Source organism: Diceros bicornis, chromosome X (assembly GCF_020826845.1).
Source record: "Diceros bicornis minor isolate mBicDic1 chromosome X, mDicBic1.mat.cur, whole genome shotgun sequence".
Classification (NCBI taxonomy): Eukaryota; Metazoa; Chordata; class Mammalia; order Perissodactyla; family Rhinocerotidae; genus Diceros; species Diceros bicornis.
In genome coordinates this window covers 123,061,927-123,088,368 of record NC_080781.1, presented here as the reverse complement: position 1 = coordinate 123,088,368, position 26,442 = coordinate 123,061,927, and the positions used below count along the sequence as shown (strand labels likewise).

The window sequence follows — 26,442 nt, the reverse complement described above, 5'->3', positions numbered from 1 at the left end:
TGAAAATGTCTTTAATCAATAATGAAAAATGCTGAACATTCTCCAGAAGATAACTCTATTTAGCCAACCCACACAGGATTTGAAAGGTGTATCTTAATTAATTGTTGAGGTTTACTAACCTACTTTTTCTTTTCAAAACACATTTAAACCAGGTCCTTCACTGCCAAGAGAAGAAAAGCTGAACAGGGAATAAAAACATTGTTTTCTTGTTACCACCTTTTCACTAGAGTCATAGAAATTGCTCTCCAAATATAGCAGGACTGAATGCTCTCGACTGCGACTGCATTAACGACGTCAGCTATTCGAGGTACGTATCCATCAGAAAGTTTCAGAGAATCCAAGGTGAAAAAGATACTCTCATCTATCACCCCACTTCTTCCGTGTAGGCTAGTAATGCAGACCTGTAATTACAAATAATGGGAATGTTGATGTAAAAGCATCGCACACTCTAACAGAGCCTGCCCTTCCTCATTCTGGCTCTAAACTGTAGGTCACTCCAAACCTTCGATTCCCAACCCGGCTGGCGTATTTGAAACACCAGGAGTGCTTTGTAAAACGACCCGTGCCCAGACCCCACCTCACACCAATTAAGTCAGAATCTCTGCTGTTGGGGCCCAAGTCTAGGATTGGAAACTCTGCTCTGAATAGAACACACAGTGTCCACTAACTTCTATAGTTACAGTTGAAAGGGTGAAAGGGGTTGAGTGAGAAAGGAATGTGGTGGCAAATAGAACATCATTTTTCCCCACTTCCTCTATCACATTCCAAGCCACAGCTGTCTCTTTGTGCAAACTGAATTTCCCACTCACTGTCAGTCTCCACTGCCCAATCACACCCAGCATTTACTGTAAGCTCTCATCTCGCCACCCACTCCATTCATTTTTCCCAACAAGTCCCTGAACACAATTTCTTTTCTGTTCTTACTGCTCTCAGAAAATTTTAATACTTCTAAATAAACTCCATAATTTAGATCTTAATTATACGTGTGCTCTATATTATTCTCTAATTACTTCCTTTCAGAAGCACAGCTTTTTCAAAAAGAAAATAGACTCCTCTTTGGCAAAGAATATATTTTCTTTTAGGTTTCCTAACACACTCAGTAGAATCCTGAGCAGCAAAATGTATCACTACAGGAAGGATAAGCAGAAACGAATAACAAGAGTAACATGCAAAACTACCTCATGCACATGCTTATGTCGCAGAGGCTTCACTGAGACGGCCTTTCTGCTCTGTGTGTCTGGCTGGATGGAAAACTCAACTTCTACTCGGTCACCCTGATAAGGCTCAAAATCTAAAACAGCCATGGAGAGAAATTGAGTTGGAATTATCTCTTATTTTTGGTAATATTAAATTTTACAGGTTACTCTGACATTGTAATATCTTAAAATAGTTTCTATTACATCAAAGGTACATTCTGAACATTTTAAAACAGGTAATCTGTAAGTCTTCCCATCAGAAAGAAAGTTTATAATCCTTGAGGCATTGATTCTCTCTACTGATTTAACAAAGTCAATTGGGGAAAAGCATCAACTGTGCATCACTGGGCAATCTTTTTGAGAGTAGCACTGGATTTATTAAACCATTGTTCACATTCACAACTCCTTCTGGAGAGGCAAGAAAATATGTAAGTAAAAGCACAAGTATGAATCTGGCTGCCTGGGTTCAAACCTTGATGCTTCCACTTACTCAATTCACAACCTAGGTCAAGTCACTTAACCTCTCTGTGCCTCGCTTTCTTCATCTATGAAATGAGAAGCATAATAGTAGTACTTACCACAGAGAGTTGAAGGGACAATTAATCAATATACATAGAACTCACAGAATAGTGCCTGGCACATAATCAGCACCAAATAAATGTTGATTGCTATTGTCACCAGCCATGGGCTCTAACCTGCTTCTCTTGTCTTACTTAAACTCTAACCTTTTTGTGTTTGACCTAATTCTATTGTCTTCTGGAAGATGTTCCTTTCTCTAACAACTTTGGAGTCTTGAGCTTATGCAGTTTCAGCTATGTTCCAGGAAGAAGCTCTGAGTATCAACTGCCCTGGACCCAGACACTCTGAACTGGACCAGACTGGCCAAGACCGCAATAACAAGACTGACACCTGCACAGATAGGCAGAAAGTTGTACTAACGTAACCTGCTCTCATTAACATCGTAAATTCTCCTCCCCTGGGAGGGGCAAAGAAGCCATTTTTAGGTCATGTGATATATGTAAAATCATGATTTCAAACTACGCATGTACAAGCTTATGCCCACTTCTACCGTGATGATGAAACTTCCCCTTTGAATATTCATTTCCTACCCCAAATAAAGGTACCCACCTCCCCGTGCTCGAGGAGCCATAGCTTTGTGAAATTATTCCCTATAGTCTCCATTTTCTTTGCCACATGCTGCAAATAAAATTTCTGCTTTGTGAGACAAGTATTTCTGGTGCAGTTTGGTTTAACTCACCAAGAAGGTGCCCACGTTTGGTCCGGTAAAACTATTAGTGGCAGCAGTAGCAGTAGGACATATTGCTACAGAAAGAACCAATTTTCTCAGGTGTTTTGGATAGATGATGAACTCTATATATCTTATATTTTAAAGTTATAAACAAATATTTACAGATTTTCACAATAAGTTAAAAGCAAGTCACAGGATACAAAGGTACCAATGAGGATTTGAAGCAAATGGAATTCTCAAATACTGCTACTGGAAGTGAAAATTGGTACAACCACTTCAGAAAGCTGGTAATATCTACTAATGTTAAACATTTCTGTACCCAATGACTCAGCATTTCCTAGTTCCTTCATAGTCCTTTTCTTACTCTGCTTTCTTTCTCTTTCTTTTCTATACACATTTCTTTTGTGTGGCTTTATATAATATCCATAGGCTGATAACTCCAAAATGTACATAGCTGCAGCTCTAATCAACTTAAGATTTCCATATCCAAGTGCTTATTCAAATTATTATGTCTAAAGCTGAGCTCTTGCTATTCTTCTCATGTACCCAATTTTGCTCCTCGGGCTTTCCACATCTCAAAAATGGAAACTCTACACTTACAATTGCCCAAACAAAAACTTAGGAGTAATCCTTGACTCCTCTTTCCTTCACACCAAATGTCCAATCCATCAGCCAATACTTTCACTTCTACCTTCAAAATATTTCTAGAAATAAATCAATCCTTACAGCCTCCACTTCTACTAACCTTAGCCAAGTCTCCACCACTACTCACCAGGACTATTACAACAGATTTCTAACTTATCTTCCCAGTTCCAGCCTTGTTGCATATAGTCTGTTCTCAACATGATAGCAGGGTGAACATCTTAAAACATAATAAACTCCCCCCAAAAAGCCAAATCCTTACAATGACCCATAACTCCCTGTGTGGCTCACCTCCTCACTCTCCCCTTTCAGGTCTTTATTGAAACTTTACTTTTTAAGTAAAACCTTCCCTGAACACTCTATCTAAAATTTCAACCCATGGTTCCCTAGATTTTTTTCCTTAAACTATGACTCAGCGGTTTCAGTCCTAGTCCCAAGCATTTAGTCATGACAAACAAAATCATAGGTTCACAAAAACACTTGTACAAAAATGTTTTTTAGCAGTTTTATTCATAATAGCCAAAAGCTGATAACAGCCAACATGACCTTCAATAGGAAAATGGAAAAACTGTGATATATTCAACATAATGGAATGAACTACAGACACATGCAACAAGAGATGAATCTAAAAATATTCTCCTGAGTAAAAAAAGAGGATGTATGTCTGATTCTATTATATAAAATTCTAGAAAGGCAAATTAAATCTATGGTGAGGAAAAAAAACAGAAAAGTGTTTGCCCAGGGGCTGGGGACAGGCATTGACTTGGGAAAGGCATGAGGGTAATGTTTAGGTACATGTGTTTGTTAAAACCAAAGAAACTCAGAAAAAAACTATAAACAAATCTTGAACTTGAGTTATTGATATACATGTTGAAGTATCCAGGAGATGCTATATAAATGTTTGCATTTTACTTTCAAATATGTCAAAAAATATGAAATACACTGATGAATGGATGGGATGATGAATACATGGGGATAGATATGTGATAAAACAAACATAACAAAACGTTAATGGTAGACTCCAGGTGGTAGTATGGTTGTTCACTGTAAAATTCTTTCAGATTTGCTGTATGTTTAAACACTTCGTTAATAAAAAGACAAAACCTTAAGCAAGGATGGTAAGCTTTGACTTCATAATTCCAGTTGCAGTTAACAGAGTTCTCACTAACATGGTAAAATCTGATAATAAGCAATACTCTGCCTCTCTTTTCCAAACTCTTTCCAGACACATGATAACTCTCCCCTTCCAAGGACCACATGGAAAGTGTCCGTGGACATGAGTGGCTGGGGATAGTTAACTCCAACCAGTCTCAGGTGGTGATAGGAGAGGTAACAGATGCTGCTGGCACAGCCAACCACTAGGTAGAAGAGTTGGTTATGCTGTGGCCCATGCCACACCAAAAATGCCAAGATTCCACCAGGCCATCAGGTTGGCAGGATCACCAGGAAACGTGAGATACACTCGGTTAGGTTTACATGAAACATTTGTGGGAAAAATCAGTTCAGATGTCCTGTCATAAAGTGTAGAGATTAGTCCTAATGCTCTTGCTATTGTATAAATCTATAACTACTTATTTGTTTAATAAATTGATAACTCTTTTTTAGTTTTCAATAAACCCTTTTGGCAGCAATGAGCTAAAAAACAAATGCGTGCTTAGGGAAAATGAGTAATGAATTGATTTTCCAAGAAAGTTGATGAGCACATGACTTGTGCAATTCATCTGTGTTATGGACTGAATGTTTGTGTCCCCTCAAAATTCATATGTTGGAGCTCTGACCTCCAGTGTGGCTGTATTTGGAGATGGAGCCTCTAAGGAAGTAATTAAGATTAAATGAGGTCATAAGGATGGGGCCCTAACCCAATAGGATTAGTGTCCTTATAAGAAGAGACACTGAGAGCTTGTGTTCTCTCTCTCCCCTGTGTACACACCAAGGAAAGGTCATGTGGGGACTTGGTGAGAAGGCAGCTATCTACAAGCCAGGAAGAGAGCTCTCATCAGAAACCAAATTGGCTGAAACCTCTATCTTGGACATCTTAGCCTTCAGAATAGTGAGAAAATAAATTTCTGTTGTTTAAGCTACCCATTCTATGGTATTTCATTATGGCAGCCCGAGTAGACTAAAACAACACTTAGTCTGTCAACATTCACTCTCCACCATGGGGGTCATAGTGATCTCACTAACCACAAGAAAACCAGAGGGCCCAAATTTACTGAAGCATTTACTTTATAACTCAGTAGATATTTTAATAAACAGTGCCCAAAGACCACAAGTTAACAAGGGGAAGCTACAAACAGTACATTTACATATAATTCTATGATGCATGACTTTTCTTTTATCAAATAACTGCTCTAACATAATTTCAACAGTTTTATTCCAATTTTTCACAGGTACATTAGAAAAGTGAAACAACAGCTGTTCCTATGTTAGCTCCATAAGAACTTCACAAACAGTTAAATGATTCCGGATGCTTTAAACAAGAAAAAGAGTTAAGTGAATTCCAATAATGGTTTGATTCCTTCCATCCAAATCATGGAATCAAAGTGAGAAAGGAAAACACCAGCCCCTAATGTCCAAAACTGTTCACAGCTAGACCTCAATATTATAACTAGCTGGTCTGATACTCACAGCCAGGCCATTTTGTTTTCCTGTTGGACATAAACAATCCCATAAGATACAACCTCAGATAAAGTCACCCTGAGACCACAACAAAATGAAACAAAACAAGGCAACTTCATAATTTTGTCTAAGTACAGAAAAAAACAAGGCCACTGTGCCATCCACAAAATACCCAATCATAGAATCACCCCTGCTTTCTGACAGCATCCAGTCTAGGACTAACCCCTGCTTCCTTAGACCCTCCTCCAAATCACCCAACTAAATCTCAAATCCTATAATGTGTTCTTTCTAATACCCTCTTACTGAGACATGCCATGATTCCACCATGGTGTGTGTTCTCCCTCTCTGAAACAAGGAATAACCCTAACTTGGTCTTTGGCTGAAAAGCATTGACCAAAGTTATGAAAGTTCTTTCTGGCAAGGGTGAAATATCTAATATTTATCTAATATCTAATAGTATACATGCTATTATAAATTCAGTTTAAAAGTCCTACACTGGGGATAAAATTATTTGTGTTTGCAGTGCAAATACAAATACAAATTTGAAAAAAAGCATCATAGTAAATGTAAGATTCTTAGAAATTAAAAAAAACTGATGGAGCAGAAATGTAATTGGCTGTGGTGCAAGCATAATTCATAACTGCTCATAATTCATACATACTATGATATTCAACCAGTTGAAACCGAAGCCATAGTAATCAAAATTTAGAAGATATGTATGTGTGTGCACGTGTGTGTGTGTGTATGTTGTGTATTTATATATTCAAAATAACTGAACTACAAAACTTCTGGGACAAAGTTAATACTGAATACAAAAGGATAATGACTCAGCATGGCTAGCTTTCTCTTTTTTTCTCACTAGTTTTCTCTTTTTGCTGCACTGATCAGTCAGATTTCAGGCACGCTTGAGCCTTTGAAGGACTACTATGTAAATCAGCCCAACATCTTACCATAGTATCAATTCTTTTTTGGAAATGAGTCCTTCCAATTTTGGTTACGGTCTGTTTAAGATGAATTGGAAATCTTTAATCAAAAAATTCAACAAACAGTACAAAATTTCAGGTTTTGAAGAATCACAATTATTGATATGAAGATTGCAAAGAGAGAGACGTTGAAATTTTTCCCTAAAAAATGGAGGAAGTGAACAAGTTGAGCCATCAGAGCTCAAATGGTGTACAAATTTGAAGTCAGATGATCGTACTTGGGAAGATTTCAGCATGTGGCAAGAATCTTTGAATATAGCTCTTATTTTGTACTGGAGACATTTATATTCTAAAACAGAATGGAAGGAAATTAAGAAAACCTACAAATTTGCCACTAGATTGCAATTTGATGAAACATTCAAAGTTTCCATTAATGTACACAGACACATTCTTTTTTTAGAAATAATTTTATGTTTGAAAAATTTATGAATAATACTATTTTAAAGATAGAAACATAAACCCAATCTGTTAGTCATATATAAATACTTCAAAAGCCAATTTAATTTTAACCAATTGTAACACACCCATTTAGTCTCAAAAATGACTCAGATTGGACACTTGAGGATATGGTTACCCCGTACAGCTATTGCTGTAGGAGTGGGTTGCCCTACAGAAGCCCATGGCCTTTGGTAGAAGTATAAAGTCATTGCCAATGTGCAGCCTGGCAATGAGGTAGCTAGGGGAATAAATAGGCCAACATCTCCCTGCCTACTCCAGTCTCCTGCTTGTGCCTCCCACTGGCTAAATACAATCATAAAAATGTCAGCAGATAAAGAACAGGGTCCTTTAGTGACTTCTTTGGTCACTACAGAGGCATATTGAAACAGGGAAGCTACCTCTGGACTGAGTAAGACGCTGGACTACTGGGCAATTCAAGGCGTAAGGGAAAGTTCAAAAAAAGATAAGAAGGCTACATGGAACTTCTTTTTAATCTTTTAAGTGGGTACTCAAGCCAGTATATTCTGAAAAATTAAGAAATAACCTTATTTGTGACCCTAGGCTTCTAATTCAGGTCTCACTGGTTACGTAAGGACATGTAGGATGTTATAGGACTGCATTAGTGCATAACCTGAAAAATAAAGGGGAAAGAAATAGCAGCTTGTGCACTTGGTAGACCACCTCATCTCCACCCTTAGGTTGAATGCCCAATTCCATTTTAGCATCCTTCACCTAAATGGTTAAGATTTATTGTTTACTCACATAAAAAAAACAATCTGAGACCCATTACTGATGTTAACCATTTCCCATGAGTAGCACTCATGGACCTAAACCCTCAAATCCTGTCTGTAAAACAGGGCTGATCACTATCATCCTGTAAGACAGGTAAAGGCAGATGGGATCTTGGGCCCTAAAGCACCAATTAGACGACCTCCCGCTGACATATAAACACATTCATGTTGTGCAGAGAAGAACACACACACTCAATCCTCCCTCTCACGCACTCTTGTCACACTCGGTTTGCATACATTCGCCTCCCACTCATTCCTCAACCTACTTACAATTGTTTTTTTCACTTATACCAGCCTATTGGAACTGACCACACCAAGGTTACCTCAGAAGGTTCCTGATAGGATTAAATCTGATAGTATAAATTATGTACTTAACACAGTACTAGATTCTACACCATCTGGATCCTACTGGCATTTATAACCTTGTTTCATACCATCCCTCATTCAAGTCATACCACACATACTCACCACATTCCAGCTATCTTGTCCTCCCTTCAGTTCCTAGGAGACGCCAAAGTTTTTCCACTTCAGGACTTTTATAATGACTCTTCCCTATTGGAATATTTTCCCCAGCTGGCTCCTTCTTATCCTCCAGGTCTCAGCTCAAGTGTCACCTCCTCAGAGAGGCCTTCCCTAATCTGCTATCTACAGTAAACTCCAACCCACCATACTCCCAGTTTTGCTATCACAATATCTTGTTCAAATCCCGGAGAGAGAAAAACAATCTGTTACTCTCTTTTTGTTTGTTTGTTTGTTTGTTTTTTGGCTTACTTGCTGATTGTCTGAGGTTTACCTTATTAGAATGCAAATATGAAAATAGTACCTGGAACAGAGTGAGGCACTCAAATATCCCTTGAATGATCATCAACAAGAAAAGAACATATACTGACTCTCCATTATGTGGGTCAAAAAATTTAACACAAGTTTTCCTTCTTTCAGATTCCCATTATGTTTTAAATTGGAATTTTGTGTGTGTGCGTGTGACATTTTCATTGGGTTTCATAATCAGATTAGCAGCAGCTATTATGCCAATTCTAAGTATGACTGATTAGGTGCTCAGATCTTCTTTTATTAAGTGCCCCAGTACAGAACTGTATATTCTAGTTGTAAGTCTTTCTAGTTCTTCTATGTGAGCTGCCGCCAGAGCATGGCTATTGATAGATGAGTGGTGTGTTTCCACACCCGGGAACTGAACCTGGGCTGCTGAATCAGGGCGCACCAAACTTTAACCACTAGGCCATCAGGGCTGGCTCCAGATCTTCTTTTTAACCTACTTTCTCTTTCATCCTAGAGCGGTCTATTACTCTGATTCACTCAGTTTATTTTGTAGCAGTAAATCCCTCCACCTTGTTCCATCAGTCCTTCCTGATCTCTTCTGCGCCTTCAATCAATCCCTTTGGCATTACAGACGTGTTCAAGTGTTTCCATCTTGAAAAGAATTCTCCTAGCGAGCGCTACCATTGGTGGTGACTTCCTGTTGGCATGGTTACTGGGACCAAGAAATTGCCTTTGGAGCTAAGCAATCACAGGGGCCTTTTCTCCTAAAATTGGGTATTTCTGACTAAACAAGTCTTAAAATCATAGCTGCCACCAGACAATCATCTTTGGGGACTTCCAGAATTAACAACTAAAGTCCAGTCCTGGCTTTTACATCCAAAACAAGTCAAATGGAAAGCTGCCTGGTGGCTGAACTAACATCCCCTTTTGTATCCAAGGTAAATGGCAGCTGATTAGGCTTAAACAGGTACAAAGTTTTTACTTCTGTTCATCTTTTAAAATCCGGCCTGGCAAAGGGTTGCAGGAGTTTGGAGTCCAGTTCAGAGAGCACCTCACCCAGGAAATTTTCCTCAATTCTCCCCATAACAGTCAATCATTCTCTCTCCTCTGCTCAGTAATGTTGTATTTATCACGTTCTTTTAATGTATTCACATCTGTCTCTCTCAATTAGACTATGAGCTCTTTGCAGGCAGGGTTTAATAAAGTCTTATTTACCTTGGTCTTGCCAATATTTATCACTGTATCTTGAACTGAATTAAACTCAAATAGCATAAACAAATTAACTAATTATTGCTTTAGGCATAAGACAACAAAATGTTACACCTGATAATTACAAATAAAATTCAACAATGGATACACACACACACGCACATACACACACACTTGAAAAGTGTTGGAGGCGTTGTTTATCAGTCCCACGTCGGCCAAGTTCTGTATACCAAGCCTAGTGTGATTATCATTCCTGCAATTCATTATAATTTCAAAAGTGCCTATCATGATGATCTCTGCTGTTTATATTATACTTTAAGTTTGTTGGCAAAAAAAACCCTAAGCTACAGTTCACTGTCTTTCATGTATTCTGCCTATGATAACCTACCTCTCTGGGTCATAAAATGTTAACAGAGTAATCTTAAGTTTATGAGCAGTGAAAGCTGTTAACAGTAATTTTTAAAAGATGTTTATTTAACATAAAACCAGACTGGACATGGTAGTGGAAGTGGGCCTCGATCCAGTGGGACATTGACACAACCCTTAGACTGATACACAATTGTCACTAATTGTTGAATGGGCTTAAATCAGCTCTGCAGGTGAACTTCTCCGGCAGAGATAAAAATTCTCATGGGATAGGAGTGGGACAAGAGGTTTACCTTTCTACTACTATACTGCCTGTAACTCTAATCTCCCTGCAAGGCTACAAAGCAAGTTAGAGACTTGAGTTGGAAATACCTGATTTACTGCGATTGTCTCAGCACTCTGCTGACTTGTGGTTTTGAACGAAGTTAATGTAGCAATTCAGACATGAGCACCTCTTTAATGAGCTTTTCATTAATTCCTCTCTTATCAAAATAAAGCTTTTTAAAGGAAAAAAAAGTGTTGGAGGAGGTCATCAAGAGGATATGACCACTGGTTGACCCAAGAGCTGGACCTGGGCAATTGAAGGGTCCTCACTCCCTCCCCTGTCCTTGGAATGTACGTTCCACCCACCCTTCCCATAGCCAGAGCTGTTTCAAGGATGCAGCCTTGAGAGAGTAAGGTATTGTTGAAACCGTCTGGACTGTATATAAACTTTTCAGATTCTGGTGGGTGAGCGTGAAGATCTACTCGTCTTGCAGCCTCCCAAGACAAGCCTAGTATGTAAGTTCCCTCGCTTATTGAAACCGCTGCCTACCAATCTGGAGTGGTCTGCCTCTTTCTTCGGTCTCTCCTTGCCCTTGGGGTACGGGGGCCAGTTTATGAACCAACAGAAAGGTACAAGGCTATCTCTAAACCTTATTTTAAAGCATGGAAGTATTTTAAAAAATAGTATCCCTGGGCCGGCCCCGTGGCTTAGCGGTTAAGTGCGCGCGTTCCCCTATTGGCGGCCCGGGTTCGGATCAGGGCGCACACCGATGCACCGCTTCTCCAGCCATGCTGAGGCCGCGCCCACATACAGCAACTAAAAGAATGTGCACCTATGACATACAACTATCTACTGGGGCTTTAAGGGCAGAAAAAGGAGGAGGACTGGCAATAGATGTTAGCTCAGAGCCGGTCTTCCTCAGCAAAAAGAGGAGGATTAGCACGATGTTAGCTCAGGGCTGATCTTCCTCACAAAAAAGAAAAATAGTATCCCTGTACACTTGTAATATTTTTCAGTTAGATTCAATGCCTATATGAATGGAAAAATTACACAAATACTAGTAACTGCACCAATAAATGAAAATGCCACAAATGATAGCATGAGTTTTTAAAAACATTGTGTATCTGTCCCTTGCTATGCGTTATTTTAAACTCCAAAGATCCACCTTAAGTATTAAAGAGCCTCCGACTGGAGTCAAAGACTCTGGAGAAGTAGTTCTAGTACTAAAATCCTCTCACCAAATAAGCAGGATCCAAATCTGACCCTGGAAATGATCCCGGTAACCACCTCCAAATTCAATCTATGAAATTAAAACATACATAAAACCTAATTTTAAATTTTAAAAAATGTAAATTGTACCTTTACAAACAACATCTAGAGAGAAGTAACTTGTATGATTAATGTAGTTAGCACCTTCCACTGGAGAAGTAATACAGCCAAATGAAACTCTAGAATAGGAGTCTGACAGCCCATCACCACGGCAATGATCATAGAAAGCATCCACCTGTGAGATAAAGAAACAGTTACTTCAAACATAACAAAAGTTTAAAAATCAGAAACATACACTTAAATCATTATGGTTCAAGAAATGGTTTAAACAACTATAATAAACAGTGGTGAATATATTTCACCTGAAAAACATATCATAGACATGAGATGATGATAAAATAATACCTGAGCTTCATATCTTTTTTACTTTACTTGTTAGAGTAGTTTAGGAAAATTGAGCAGAAATTTCCCATATATTCCTCTCCTCCACTCACAGTTTCCCCTACTACTAGCATCTTGCATTTGTTTAACTGATAGATTTGTTCAGTTGGTACATTTGTTCAATTGATGAGCCAATATTCATACATTATACTTAACTAAAGTCCATAGTTTAAATGAAGGTTCACTCTCTGTGTTGTACTGTCATGTATTTTTAAAACATGTTTAAAAACATTTTTTTGTGGGGCCGGCCCCGTGGCTTAGCGGTTAAGTGCACGCACTCCGCTACTGGCGGCCAGGGTTCGGATCCCGGGCGCGCACCAACGCACCGCTTCTCCAGCCATGCTGAGGCCACGTCCCACATACAACAACTAGAAGGATGTGCAACTATGACATACAACTATCTACTGGGGCTTTGGGGGAAAAAAAAAAAGGAGGATTGGCAATAGATGTTAGCTCAGAGCCGGTCTTCCTCAGCAAAAAGAGGGTTAGCATGGATGTTAGCTCGGGCCTGATCTTCCTCACAAAAATAAATAAATAAATAAATAAATATTTAAAAAAAAGAAACATTATTTGTGCATCAGCCAGGTTGAATGCACTGATAGTATTAGATTCAAAGATAAAAGATATACTGTTCCTGCCCTCCAGAAATTCACAATCAAACGGGAGTAAAAGAAAAAAATAACTAATTCAAAGCAAGTTGTGACAAATAGTGAAAACAAGTGCAAAAACTGGCTTCTGGACATTCCCAGTAGGGAGAGAATTTCAGATTGATAGAATACAGGACAATTTCTTGGGGAAAGTGGGATTTGACCTGGTCTGTGAAAGAAGAGAAATGATTTTTACCTGTCAAATGGGGGTAGGGTTGAGGACAGGGGTAGGGAGACAGCAAGGAGGAGAGAAAATACATGTCAAGTTAAAGAAACAAGAAAGAAAACCATAAGACTCCAGATCAGGGCACCTAGGGGGACAGAGCATGAGATAAAGTTGGGAAAATAATGGGGGTGGGGGGTTTTAAAAAAGACAAGTCAAATTAGGGATTAGTTTATCTACTAAGGCATTTAAAACTTTTATTATTGGAAGTGTAATGACCTTTATTTTATATTTTGCTTTTCTAATTATACAAATAATACATGTTCCATTATACAAAAAATATAAAAGATACAGAAAAGACAAAAGCAAAAAACAATTACACATAATCCATAAATCTACTACCTATAGGCACTGACCACATTCTGGTACTTACCCTGCTCCAGACGTTTTTACTATGCATACATATTTATGCACTATTTTAAGGGAAAATTTAATATTATATATATTATAATGTATCACCAAAGGATCACAAATATGTCAACAGATTGTTGAAACATTATTTTTTTTATTGATGATTTAATAGTTTTAAACATTGTGAAATTTTGGGTTGTACATTTTTGCTTGTCTATCACCATATATATGTCTCCCTTCACCCCTTGTGCCCACCCCCCACCCCCCCACCCCCATTGCCCCTGGCAACCACAATACAGTTTTCTCTGTCCATGTGTTGGTTTATATTCCACATATGAGTGAGATCATACAGTGTTTGTCTTTCTCCTTCTGGCTTACTTCACTTAACATAATACCCTCAAGGCCCATCCATGTTGTTGCAAATGGGACGATTTTGTCTTTTTTTTTTTTTTACAGCTGAGTAGTATTCCATTTTATATATATACCACATTTTCTTAATCCAATCGCCAGTCGAGGGATACTTAGGTTGCTTCCACTTCTTGGCTATGGTGAATAATGCTGCAATGAACACAGGGGTGCATAAGCCTCCTTGGATTGTTGATTTCAGGTTCGTTGGATAGATTCCCAGTAGTGGGATGGCTGGATCATAGGGCATCTCTATTTTTAATTCTTTGAGGGATCTCCATACCGTTTTCCATAGAGGCTGCACCAATTTGCATTCCCACCAGCTGTGTATGAGAGCTGTTTCTCCACATCCTCTCCAACATTTGTTGTTTTTTGTCTTGGTGATTATAGCCATTCTAACAGGTGTGAGGTGATATCTTATTGTTGTTTTGATTTGCATTTCCCTGATGATGAGTGATGTTGAACATATTTTCATGTGCCCATTGGCCATCTGTATATCTTCTTCAGAGAAGTGTCTCTTCATTTCCTCTGCCCATTTTTTGATCGGGTTGTTTGTTTTTTTGTTGTTCAGTTGTGTGAGTTCTTTATATATTATGGAGATCAACCCCTTGTCAGATGTATGTTTTGCAAATATTCTCTCCCAGCTGGTGGGTTGTCTGTTCATCTTGATTCTGGTTTTGTTTGTCTTATAGAAGACAAACTCTTTAATCTGATAAAGTCCCACTTGTTTATTTTTTCTTTAGTTTCCCTAGTCTGGGTAGGCATGTCATCCAAAAAGATTCCTTTATGACCAATGTCAAATAGTGTGTTGCCTATATTTTCTTCTATGAATTTTATAGTTTCAGGTCTCACCTTCAGGTCTTTGATCCATTTTGAGTTAATTTTTGTGAATGGCGATAGCAGATGGTTCACTTTCATTCTTTTGCATGTGGCTGTCCAGTTTTCCCAACACCATTTATTGAAGAGACTTTCCTTTCTCCATTGTAGGTTCTTAGCACCTTTGTCGAAAATTAGCTGTCTGTATATGTGTGGTTTTATTTCTGGGCTTTCAATTCTGTTCCATTGATCTGTGTGTCTGTTTTTGTACCAGTACCATGCTGTTTTGATTACTATTGCTTTGTAGTATATTTTGAAGTCAGGGATTGTGATGCCTCCTGCTTTGTTCTTTTTTCTTAGGATTGCTTTAGCTATTCGGGGTCTTTTGTTGCCCCATATAAATTTTAGTATTCTTTTTTCTATTTCTGTGAAGAATGTCCTTGGGATTCTGAGTGGGATTGCATTGATTCTGTAGATTGCTTTATGTAATATAGACATTTTAACTATGTTTATTCTTCCAATCCACGTGCATGGGATATCTTTCGATTTCTTTATGTCATCATCGATTTCTTTCAATAATGTCTTGTAGTTCTCATTGTATAGGTCATTCACATCCTTGGTAAGACTTATTCCTGGGTATTTTATTCTTTTTGATGCAATTGTAAATGGTATTATCTTTTCGAGCTCTCTTTCTGTTAGTTCATTATTAGCATACAGAAATGCAACTGAGGGGCCGGCCCCATGGCTTAGTGGTTAAGTGCGCGCGCTCCACTGTTGGCGGCCCGGGTTCACATCCCAGGTGCGCAACGACACACCGCTTCTCCGACCATGCTGAGGCCACGTCCCACGTACAGCAACTAGAAGGATGTGCATCTATGACATACAACTATCTACTGGGGCTTTGGGGGAAATAAATAAATAAATAAAATTTTAAAAAAATTAAAAAAAAAAAGAAATGCAACTGATTTTTGTAGATTGAGTTTGTACCCTGCAACTTTGCTGTAGTTGTTGATTATTTCTAATAGTTTTCCAACAGATTCTTTAGGGTTTTCTATATATAAAATCATGTCATCTGCAAATAGTGAGAGTTTCACTTCTTCGTTACCTATTTGGATTCCTTTTATTCCTTTTTCTTGCCTAATTGCTCTGGCCAGAACCTCCAGTACTATGTTGAACAGGAGTGGTGAGAGTGGGCAGCCCTGCCTCGTTCCTGTTTTCAGAGAAATGGCTTTCAGTCTTTCCCCATTGAGTATGATGTTGGCTGTGGGTTTGTCATAAATAACCTTTATTATGTTAAGGTACTTTCCTTCTATTCCCATTTCGTTGAGAGTTTTTATCATAAATGGATGTTGTATCTTGTCAAATGCCTTCTCTGTCTCTATGGAGATGACCATGTAGATTTTATTCTTTGTTTTGTTGATGTGATGTATCACGTTGATTGATTTGCAGATGTTGAACCATCCCTGCATCCCTGGTATAAATCCCACTTGATCATGGTGTATGATCTTTTTAATGTATTGTTGTATTCGGTTTGCCAATATTTTGTTGAGGATTTTTGCATCTATGTTCAACAGCGATATTGGCCTGTAATTTTCTTTCTTTGTATTGTCTTTGTCTGGCTTTGGTATCAGCGTGATGTTGGCCTCGTAGAATGATTTAGGAAGTGTTCCATCTTCCTCTATTTTTTGGAATAGTTTGAGAAGGATGGGTATTAAATCTTCTTTGAATGTTTGGTAAAATTCACCAGAGAAGCCATCTGGTCCTGGACTTTTACTTTTTGGGAGGTTTTTGATTACTATTTCAATCTCTTTACTTGTTGAAACATTATTTTAAAGGCTAATATGGCATCCCACTGAATGGAAGCACCATAATTTGTTGACTCAATTCCATACAGCTGAACATTTGGCTTATATCCAAACACACTGCCTACTTGCCTGATTTATTTTGGTAGGCTTAACTCCCAGGAGTAGAATTTCTTGTTCAAAATTTTCTAATGGAAATTTGATCCATGAAGTTGTAAATTTGTTTTCACGTTTCTTTTTTCAATAGCCTAGTTCATGGCCTATTCCCATTTCTCTATCCATGTCTTTCCAGCTGCCAATGCTAATCTCATGGTTATTTCCCCCTCATTCACTTTCATTGAGGAGTGAAGCACCAGGCTTCCAACTATTTATCCATCACCACTTTTGTCAATATCCAAGTGGATGATTCATAAGACCCCCTGGCTTCTCTGTTTCCTGACTCCACACTAACTCACTGTCATACCTAGTAAATATGCCTTCCCACAATCTAAAACTATCTATACCTCAAAACTATAACATCACTATTTTATTTTTTTAATTACACAAATATTTTATGTTCATTGATGCAAAATTAGTAAACACAGATATTTTCTCTGAGAAAATAAAGGTCACTGGACAGGACCTCCTGTATCAACCTCCTGGCTTTCTCTGCCTTCCCTCCTATAACAATGGAGGGACTTCCAAGCCCTTATCTGAGGCTGACTCTTCCACTGGGCACGGGGTACCATTCCCTCTTGCCTCCATACAGACTTTGCTCCTACAGTTATTGCTTCTCTTCCTCCTACCTCAACAATTTTTCTCTTTCTAATGAATCAACATACGAACATACTTTAGACTCTCCTATCTCAAAAAAAAAGATAAATAAACCTCCCTTGGTTTTATTTCCCCTTCAGTCTCATTTCTTTGCTCCCCCTCCCAACAAAAGATATTTAAAGAATCATCTATACTCACTTCCTCATCTCCCATTCCCTCCTCATTCCTCTTCAATCAGGCTTTTATCTCCAACATGCCTCTGAAACTGCTCTTAAGTTCACCAGCAACCTCCAGGTTGTCAAATTGAATGGTGAATTTTCTATGCTCTCACCACTCAACCTCTTAGCGTTTGATCCAGTCGATCACAGCTTACTTCTTGAAATACTTTGCCTAGCTTTTGTGTGACCACCCTCTCCTGGAGAGGCTCCAGCTCAGCCTCCTTTGTTAGATCTTCCGCCTGTTTTCTGTCCCTGAACTGAGTAGACTAAGTTACAGACATGGATGTCCCATAGGTTTCTCAAGCTTGGCTTGTACAAAATTTAACATGTCCTAAACTTCCCACAAAAAAACTGCACTTCCCCAATCTTTTCCATCTCAGAAAATGACAATTCAGCCCTCCTAGGCTTAACACAAAACTCCTGGCATAACCTTTAACTCCCACACTTTCTTTCATACCCCCATCCAATCCATTAGCAAATCCTATCAATACCTTCAAAATATATCTGTGATCTGGTCATTTCTCACCACCTCTATTCCTGCCACTCTAGTCCGTGCCACTAGCATTTTACGCCTACAATATTGCAAAAGCATTCTACCTCACCCCTCTGCTTCCCTCTTCATCACTACCATCCATTCTTCACACAGCAGCCAATGTTTACTTTTAATGAAGCATTAAATCTGTCTTTTCTCTGTTTTAAATCTTCTAATGGATTTCTGCTGCACTTCAGGTAAAGCCCAAACTGCTTACCCCAATCTACAAAGTCCTATGTGATCTCTTCCTCTCTGCCCTCATCATCTACTACTCTCACTGTCCCTCACCATGCTCCAGCATCTTGGACCATCTTCCTGTCCCTCAAACATACATCCCCTTTTGGACTGCCTAAAATCTAAATCAAATTTTTAAAAATCACATCATTAGTGACCAAGAGGCTTGACTTGAGACATTCGACATAAGAGAGCAAGCCATCCAAGTGGACTGAGGAGCAGTAGATGGAGGGATCTTCTGGGGAGGGAACTGCAATGGGATAAAAATAGGCACAGCCTGGAGCTCAACTTGCATATTCCCTGACAAGTGATTTCTGTATACCTGAGTAGGGATAGTTTTGGGTTCATGGTGGGTAGGTGGATGAGGAAGTCAGATTTAAACGGATTGACACATGACAGGAAGAGAAGGCAATAGAGACAGAGAATTCTGTCAAGTTGCCTTGCCTGCAAAGGGAAGAGGGGAAGCTAAAAGAAAAAGCAATCTGGAGGGCCAGGACTTGTATTTTCTGAGCTAAGATTGGAGCGTGTTTAAATGCTCATGGATATTGGTCTTTAAAAGAGGGAAAACCTAAAAAGACAGGAAGAGAAGAGATACTCAATAGTGTGAGAAAGGGTTCCAAGAAAGCAAAGAGAATGGGATCCAAAATACAGGTATGGAGAGTTGGCCTCAGAAGGAGGGACATCTTTTCCATTCCAGCAGGACAGAAGGAGGAGGAGGGGATAAGTGAAGATGTAGGTGTAGGTAGATTTATAGATTTTGTTGTTAAAACAAACAACAAAAAAATACTAGCTTTGGAAGGAAACGAAAAGCTTTCCAACCCTATCCCACATGGAATGCCAATCCTAAGGTGGCTAGATAGATGACTTCTTTATAATCTTCGTGGAATATATAATTCTGATGTTAAATTGTGCAGAAATAGAAAAAATGAAGGAAAAGTCCCAATTCTTTTTATAAGTCGAATATAACAATGACTTCAAAAACAGATAACAGCAGTATAAACGAGACAGCTGCAGATCAATTCCATTTACGGAAATGCAAACATCTAAATAAAATAAGCAAGCAAATCAAGCAGGACATTATAAGAATTATACGTCATGACCAAATGAGGATCATTCACATAAAATAAGAATGGCTCAACATTAGGAAAATTATTCACATTTTTATCCATATCAGTAGCTCAAAAGAAAGAAAAACTAGATGAATGTCTTGAGTGATGAAAAGCAATTGGAAAACCCATCATCCTTAATTTTCAAAAAAGTCTAGAAATGTAATACAGAGGACACTTCTTTAACATAACTAAGATATTTCAAAGCGTCTGTTAATATCATGCATTCCAATAAAATGGAAACCATATAAGGGCTATAACTAGTCTTTCTTGTATTTCAAGATACTCATTTTTTTTCACATTTTAACATTTCTGAAACCAAGAGGACAGCCATAACTAATGTATACTCTAAATTTCCATTATTAAATTATTGGTATGCCTTAAAATTGACAGAGGTCTTAAAAATTGATGAGATTCTGTTTGAAAGGGCCAACCAGTGTTGAATAAGCACAAATACTGCATTTTCTAGATGTTAAGATCCTGAAATCATACTATTTCGTATTACACATGTCAAAAAATTAACTGTCTTTGTCGATTTTGAAGTTACAATAGTAATCTACACAATAACTAAAAAGAATGTGCACCTATGCGTGTTTGTATAAATTAATACAATACCGATAAAAGGGAGAGAAAAATGGATAATGTAATTTAGCCAAATTCCACATCTTTCATGATGCTAAGTCAAGAAAAGGTGTAAGAATATTATGCATGTTATCCAGGTGCCCATGAGAAGAGGGCTTCTATTTCTAAAAGTAGGAACCACAAAAAGCACAATGTCTAAGGAATAAAAGTTGCCCAGGAGGACATGAAGGGCGATTTATTGTTTAATTTTATATCTTTCTAGAGTTTGAATTATTTATGTATGATTTTACATATAATTAAAACTTTTCAAATGTAGAGAAAGTTTATATTAAGCAATTGGTTGACAGTTGTTATATATAATAGTAATAATAATGATAAAGTACATCTCAACCATTTAAGAAAGACACACAGAGTTCAGTAAGTTCGCCATCTACCAAATTATATAACAAAAATCAATACTTTATTATATAATAGAAGACAAAATTTGTTTGAATATATAATATACAAATTTATTGATAATGATTTAAATTATCTTTAAATTAAAAGTTTATTATTAAAAGTTAAATAAATGATTTAAGTTATAATGTATACTGATAATGGAACAAAAATACTAAAAATTTGAGAAATAAAATTGGTAGGAAATATATAGAACCTATTCGAAGAAAAGTATAAAACAATTCAGAAGCATATAAGAAGAGAGACGTGCTTTTTGGAGGAAAATACTATTATCATTATGTCAGCGCTCCCTAAATTAAATCTATAAACTTAGTCATCCCAATTTAAAAATCCCACAGGTGGTGTTGTGGTTGGGCGTGGGGGAACTAAACACAATGTTTTTAAACTGATACAGGAAAACCAACATACAGGAATAGTCAGGAAAATTCCAAAAACTTAAGCAAAAGTTTTGACAGGGAAACCAGGCTCCCAAACATTGAAATGTGTTATAATGCTTCAGTAATTCAAACCATTTGATCATACCTCCATGCAAGATAATACAATCAAATGAACACAATAGGACGTCCCCATAGTTTCAAATGCCTATAAGAATGTAGCACATTGATAGAAGTGGCATTTCAACTCCATAGGGAAAAAGTGGATTATTCCATTAAAGGTATAGGGACTACAGGGTAGCCATTATCAAAATAAGATCTGGATCCTTCACTCAATCACTATATCCAAATTGACTCCAGTCAGACCGAATAGTTGGATGTAAATAAATAAATAACTTTCAGAAGAAAACCTAAGTGAATATATGTGTAAATTATGAAATGGAATAAGCTTTTGTAAGGATTTTTATTGAACCAAAAACCCACATGGACAAGACGGACACATTTATAATATATAAAAATTAAACTCCACAAAGTTGAGTCTTGGAGGAAATATTTGCAAAATGTTTATATGAAAAATTTCCTAACAAAGCTCTAATTTCCATAACATACAAATAGCTCTAATGCTCCTAATATATAAAGAGCTCTAAGAAAAGAAAAGTTGCTCTACTCTCACCAACACTTAAAGAAATGCAAAATAAAATTATGAGTGCTTTTCACTTTTCACATTGGCAAAGATTTCAAAGATTGACGATATTTCCATCCTTGTCAATACTGGCAAACAGGCAGTTTCACAGCCTAGTGCTAACAGTGTCAATTAGTACAATAAAGCTGAAGCAAAATTTGATTATACCTATTAAAATGGTAAATATCTGCACTGAGGTAATGGTTGCAGGATTCTGTAAATTTACTAAAAATGTTGTTGAATTATATCCTTAAAACCAGAGAATCTTATGGTATGTAACTTGTACCTCAATAAAGCTGTTTTGTTTTGTTTTGTTTTTTGTGAGGAAGACCAGCCCTGAGCTAACATCCGATGCCTATCCTCCCCTTTTTTGTTGAGGAAGACTGGCCCTGGGCTAACATCCATGCCCATCTTCCTCCACTTTATATGGGACGCCGCCACAGCATGGCTTGACAAGCAGTGCGTTGGTGCATGCCTGGGATCCAAACCGGCGAGCCCCGGGACTCCACAGCAGAGCGTGCTCACTTAACCGCTTGCGCCACCGGGCTGGCCCCTCAATAAAGCTGTTTTTAAAAAGTGATTAAAAGGCATGTCTGTTCACCTAGCAATTAGATTTCAACAAATGCAAAAGTCCTTTACTTGGGTGAAAAAAAGCAAGTTTCAGGATAGTATAGACTCTAATAATTATCATTGTTAACCATATTTTTAAATGCTGAAGAATAGATATACAGGGCCGGTCCCGTGGCTTAGCGGTTAAGTGTGTGCGCTCCGCTACTGGCGGCCCGGGGTTCGGATCCCGGGCGCGCACCGACACACCGCTTCTCCAGCCATGCTGAGGCCGGGTCCCACGTACACCAACTAGAAGGATGTGCAGCTATAACATACAACTATCTACTGGGGCTTTGGGGGGAAAAATATAAATAAAATTATTAAAAAAGAAAAAGAATACATATACAATTTATACTTTTATAAACAGAAACCACTACAAAGATAAGAACAAATGTCCCACACAATCCGGTAAATGGGACTTTAAATTCCACTCTGCATCTCCTATACCAGATCACTTCAGAGAGGCAGAATAAATAGAAGGAAGGTTGAAACCTCCCCAGGATTAAAGAATGTCGCCAATTTATAAGTTTATTTATTCATTTATTATCTTTTATAATGCTTCTTTTTTTAAATTTTTTGTTTATTGCAGTAACATTGGTTTATAACATCGTATAAATTTCAGGTGTACATCATTATACTTCTATTTCTGCACAGATTACATCATGTTCACCACCCAAATACTAATTACAACCCATCACCACTTATAAATTGTTAAAATAAATAAATAAATAAATAAAGAGTCAGATAGTAAAAAAAAAAAAAAGACAGTACCCAAACTCACAGTAATCTTACTTTAATCGCTTTCAATCCGTGAGATGTTTTATCTTCTTCCACAACTGCAGTAACTTTTTGTCCAACCTTCAGAGGCACATTGCCAGTCACAACATCACTGCTGAAGTAGATCAACTCATCAATCAAGCCGTAATCACTACAGAACTTTGTCACGACTCCCTGCACAGTTTCTAACCTGGTGTCACCTAAGAGATGGGTAAACAAAAGGTTTCATTAATTAAGCTCAAAAGCAAATACACATTACAAATAGGCCCTACCAGAGAAAGATATGGTAGACAATGATCTAAAATGATCTAAATCTAGAAATAAATTGGGCTGGATTTGAGATACAGATGACACAGACAGTAGAGCTTAGTGGTTACGTGTGCAGGAGTCTAGAGGCAGAATGTTAGGTTCAAATTCCGTTCCACCATTTCTCTGTAGAGCACGGTGGCTCCACGCCCCCGGCGGTGCAGTGCCATTGGTAAGAGCACTGAGTCTGGGGCCAGACCGCCTGGTTTTGAATCTCAGCTCTTCCACTTACCATCTGTGTGACCCTGGGCACATTTCTTAACCTCTCTGAACCTGTTTTCATCTGTAAACCCAGGACAACAACAATGTCTGCCTAACAGAGTAGATCTTAAATGTTCTCACCACAGAAAATAAGATAATTAGGGGCGGGCCGGTGGCGCAGCAGTTAAGTGCGTGCGCTCTGCTTGTGCAGCCGGGAGTTCTGCATGTTTGGATCCTGGGCGTGCACCGACGCACCGCTTGTCAAGCCACGCAGTGGAGGCGCCCCATATAAAGTGAGGAAGATGGGCATAGATGTTAGTTAGCCCAGGACTAATCTTCCTCAGCAAAAAAGAGGAGGATTGGCTACAGCGGATGTTAGCTCAGGGTTGATCTTCCTCACAAAAAAAGAAAAAGAAAATAAGATAATTATGTGAAGTGATTAACTAGCTTAAAGTATTAACTAGCTTTACTGTGTAATCATTTCACAATATATACATATATCAAATCACATTGTACACCTTAAGCTTATACAATGATTTATGTCAATTATATCTCAATAAAGCTGGGGAAAAAAGGGTTGTTATAAATATTAACTAATGCATACACATCAACTGCTTAGAACTGTGAATGTCTCCCACAGGTTAGAGCTTATATGTTAGTTGTTGTCATGGTATCTGCATCTAGGCAGTCTTTAAGCATCCATTATTGTTATATAATTCCATCATTATCAACAACAGCATCAGCAGCAGTATCTGGAGATTCTTAAACATCTCACCACAAAAAGCACATAAAGAGATCTTGGGATTTAAATCTAGCACAAATGTGTATCTGAATCACTCAGGTTTATTTTTTTCTGAACAAACACAGCTAGTAAGCCATAATTTGGGATCTGAACCTAGAGAGTCAGCCTGCAGAGCCCACACTATGAAGGACAACGCCTTAGGTGTAAGGTGCTTCCCCAAAGACTTGGCGGAACTGACAGGATGGCTGGGGAAAATTTTGATCGTAATAGATTATGGAATCAGAGGCCAAGAAAATCCTGAAAATTTGAAAAAAATAGGTCAAATCTGTCAGGTGAAATAATAAAATACAAGAAAGGAACAAGGGTGACAACTGCCACTGAGGCACATGAAAATACTGTACGGGTTTCCCCTGTTACTCGAAAGTTCCATTTACACCACTTCGCTTTTACGAAAGACCTACAGTAGTACCTGCTTTCGCTAACTGAAAGAAATCCGAAGTGGATTTTAGCTTTTATGAAAAAAGGCAAAAATGGAAAAAAGCGTTCAGCGTTTGTTTTTCAGTGAGCCATTATAGAGGCAGCGCACACCCCGAGCAGCAAGAGTGACGCCGCCAGACTCCTTCCTGGGGAACTATACTCAGTATCTCAGCATCAAGCTGCCATAGCTTTGAACTGTATCTGTGAGCATCTGCGCTTTATCTTGATTTAATTTGGTAGGTTATTTTTGGGTGTGGAAACGCTCGCAAAATTTTCCCATACAAATTAATAGTAATTGCTTCTTTGCTTTCCGCCATTTCGGCTTATGCAAGGTTTCATAGGAACGCTCTACTTTCCGATAGCAAGAGAAACCTGTAAGTCCTGTGTCATCCAGTTGGTAAAAGTGAGGATAATTAGTGGACCCGGCCATGCAAGATTTACGCTAAAAGCTAAGCAGCAGCCTTCTGTGGGGACGTCAGCTAAGACTCAGCCACCTCTGCAGGGCTTCAGCCTCGGCCGGCACAGAAGCTGCAGGGAGATTCCGGCAGCAGGAAGGCCAGGCCTCCGCTGAGAGAACAATGCTGACCGACTAGGAGTCTCTTCCAAAGGACCATCCCGAGCACACTGTGAAGTGACTCCCGTGGAAGGAAGTCCTCAGAGGCAGGAGCACAGAGGTCAGGAAGTGACTGCTGGGCCTCAGGGTCTGGGTGAGACTAGCCCCGTGTCCTCTCGTTCCTGGTTGTGTCTCCCCGACTCGGCTGTAAAACGGACTTGACGATACCCAGGCTTCTCTCCTGGGAGGGTTCTGAGGACGAAATGACACGAATGCCCTCACGGCCCAAGCCCAGTGCTTGGCGCAGACAAGTACTCAACACACGTCAGAATCAACGTGATTCAGAGCAGGGACGCCACCACCCCAGCAAACCTCGGTTTTAACAGATTCCCACCAACAAAATGACGCCTTCAAAGTGTCCCTTGAGTCATCCACTCAGTGCCAAATCTAGGGCAAGTTTTTAGAATACAAAGGGAGCAAGTTAAACGCAGCCCCTACCCTCCTATCGACGAGATATATGACTGTCCGCTTGGCTTCAAAACATATGCCCGTTTGGGAAACAAAATCAAATGTACCCTCAAATCAGGGAGATGCATTACTACTGGAAATGTGGGAAGCAATCTGTTACACATTTGCATAACATATGCACAATGTAAGTTCCAAAAGCATCTGGGGAAATGCAACGGTGAGGCACAGCTCCCTATGGGCCAGGCCTTCTCTGTCTACACCACCGACACTTCGGACAGGAGAGTGCCAGGCGAGCTCAGGGACGCGGGGACGCCCTCCCCACAAAGTGGCGCCGCCTCGGGCATGCAGTGCCCGTCTGAGCTCTTGAGGCCCAGAACCAGGAGTGGGGTACAAGTCTAGGTGCAGGCCCCTGGGGAGGGAGGGGATGAGTTGAGTACCTTCCAAGAGCCTCAGATACTGAGCCCTCTGTCCCTCCGACGAGTCCCTTCTCCTCCAGAAGGCAAGAGCCCTGGAAATAAACCGGAACATGGTCCCGTCGTGTGTGACACTGGGCGCGAGGCTTGCTTCTAAGTCTCTGCCTCCCAGCTGCACTCCGATCACGGCAGTTCAGAGATGGTGCCGGCTCCTTTGCACCGCCCAACCTCTCGCCAGAGGTCCTCACACAAGCCTTGACTGCGGCTGCCACTTGAGGATCCTCAGTGTTCCGGTGCCCACCATCCCGCCAATGGGGGCGTAGTGTGCTTGGTGGAGGCCACTGAGATGCAGTGGGCTGGTGGGCGGGACTTCGTGGCTCCTCCTTCACAGGCGAGGGTGAAAATATGGTGGCCCACCGAAAATCTCTTCCAGTCCGACCCCTTTTTGCATCTCGCAGGGTAGAGGGTCT

General features: G+C 39.2%; 1 protein-coding gene across 1 annotated transcript; it reads right to left on the bottom strand.

The window, feature by feature from the left end:
• Nucleotides 1–26,156, bottom strand: CT55 (cancer/testis antigen 55). Its single transcript, XM_058536808.1, has 5 exons — nucleotides 25,997–26,156; nucleotides 22,828–23,012; nucleotides 11,895–12,039; nucleotides 1,179–1,291; nucleotides 1–401 (listed from the first exon to the last, which is right to left on the bottom strand). The coding sequence occupies exons 1-5, from the start codon at nucleotides 26,085–26,087 to the stop codon at nucleotides 210–212; spliced, it is 726 nt and encodes a 241-aa protein (XP_058392791.1). The 5' UTR covers nucleotides 26,088–26,156; the 3' UTR covers nucleotides 1–209.
• Nucleotides 26,157–26,442: the final 286 nt, after the last annotated feature.

Coding starts and splice junctions, on each gene's coding strand:
- CT55 (XM_058536808.1), bottom strand. CDS start 26,087: ATGTTCCGGTTTATTTCCAGGGCTCTTGCCTTCTGGAGGAGAAGGGAC. Junction 12,040..22,827: donor ACGGATTGAAAGCGATTAAA/GTAAGATTACTG, acceptor TTTATCTCACAG/GTGGATGCTTTCTATGATCA. Junction 1,292..11,894: donor TCTAGATGTTGTTTGTAAAG/GTACAATTTACA, acceptor TGGCTGTTTTAG/ATTTTGAGCCTTATCAGGGT.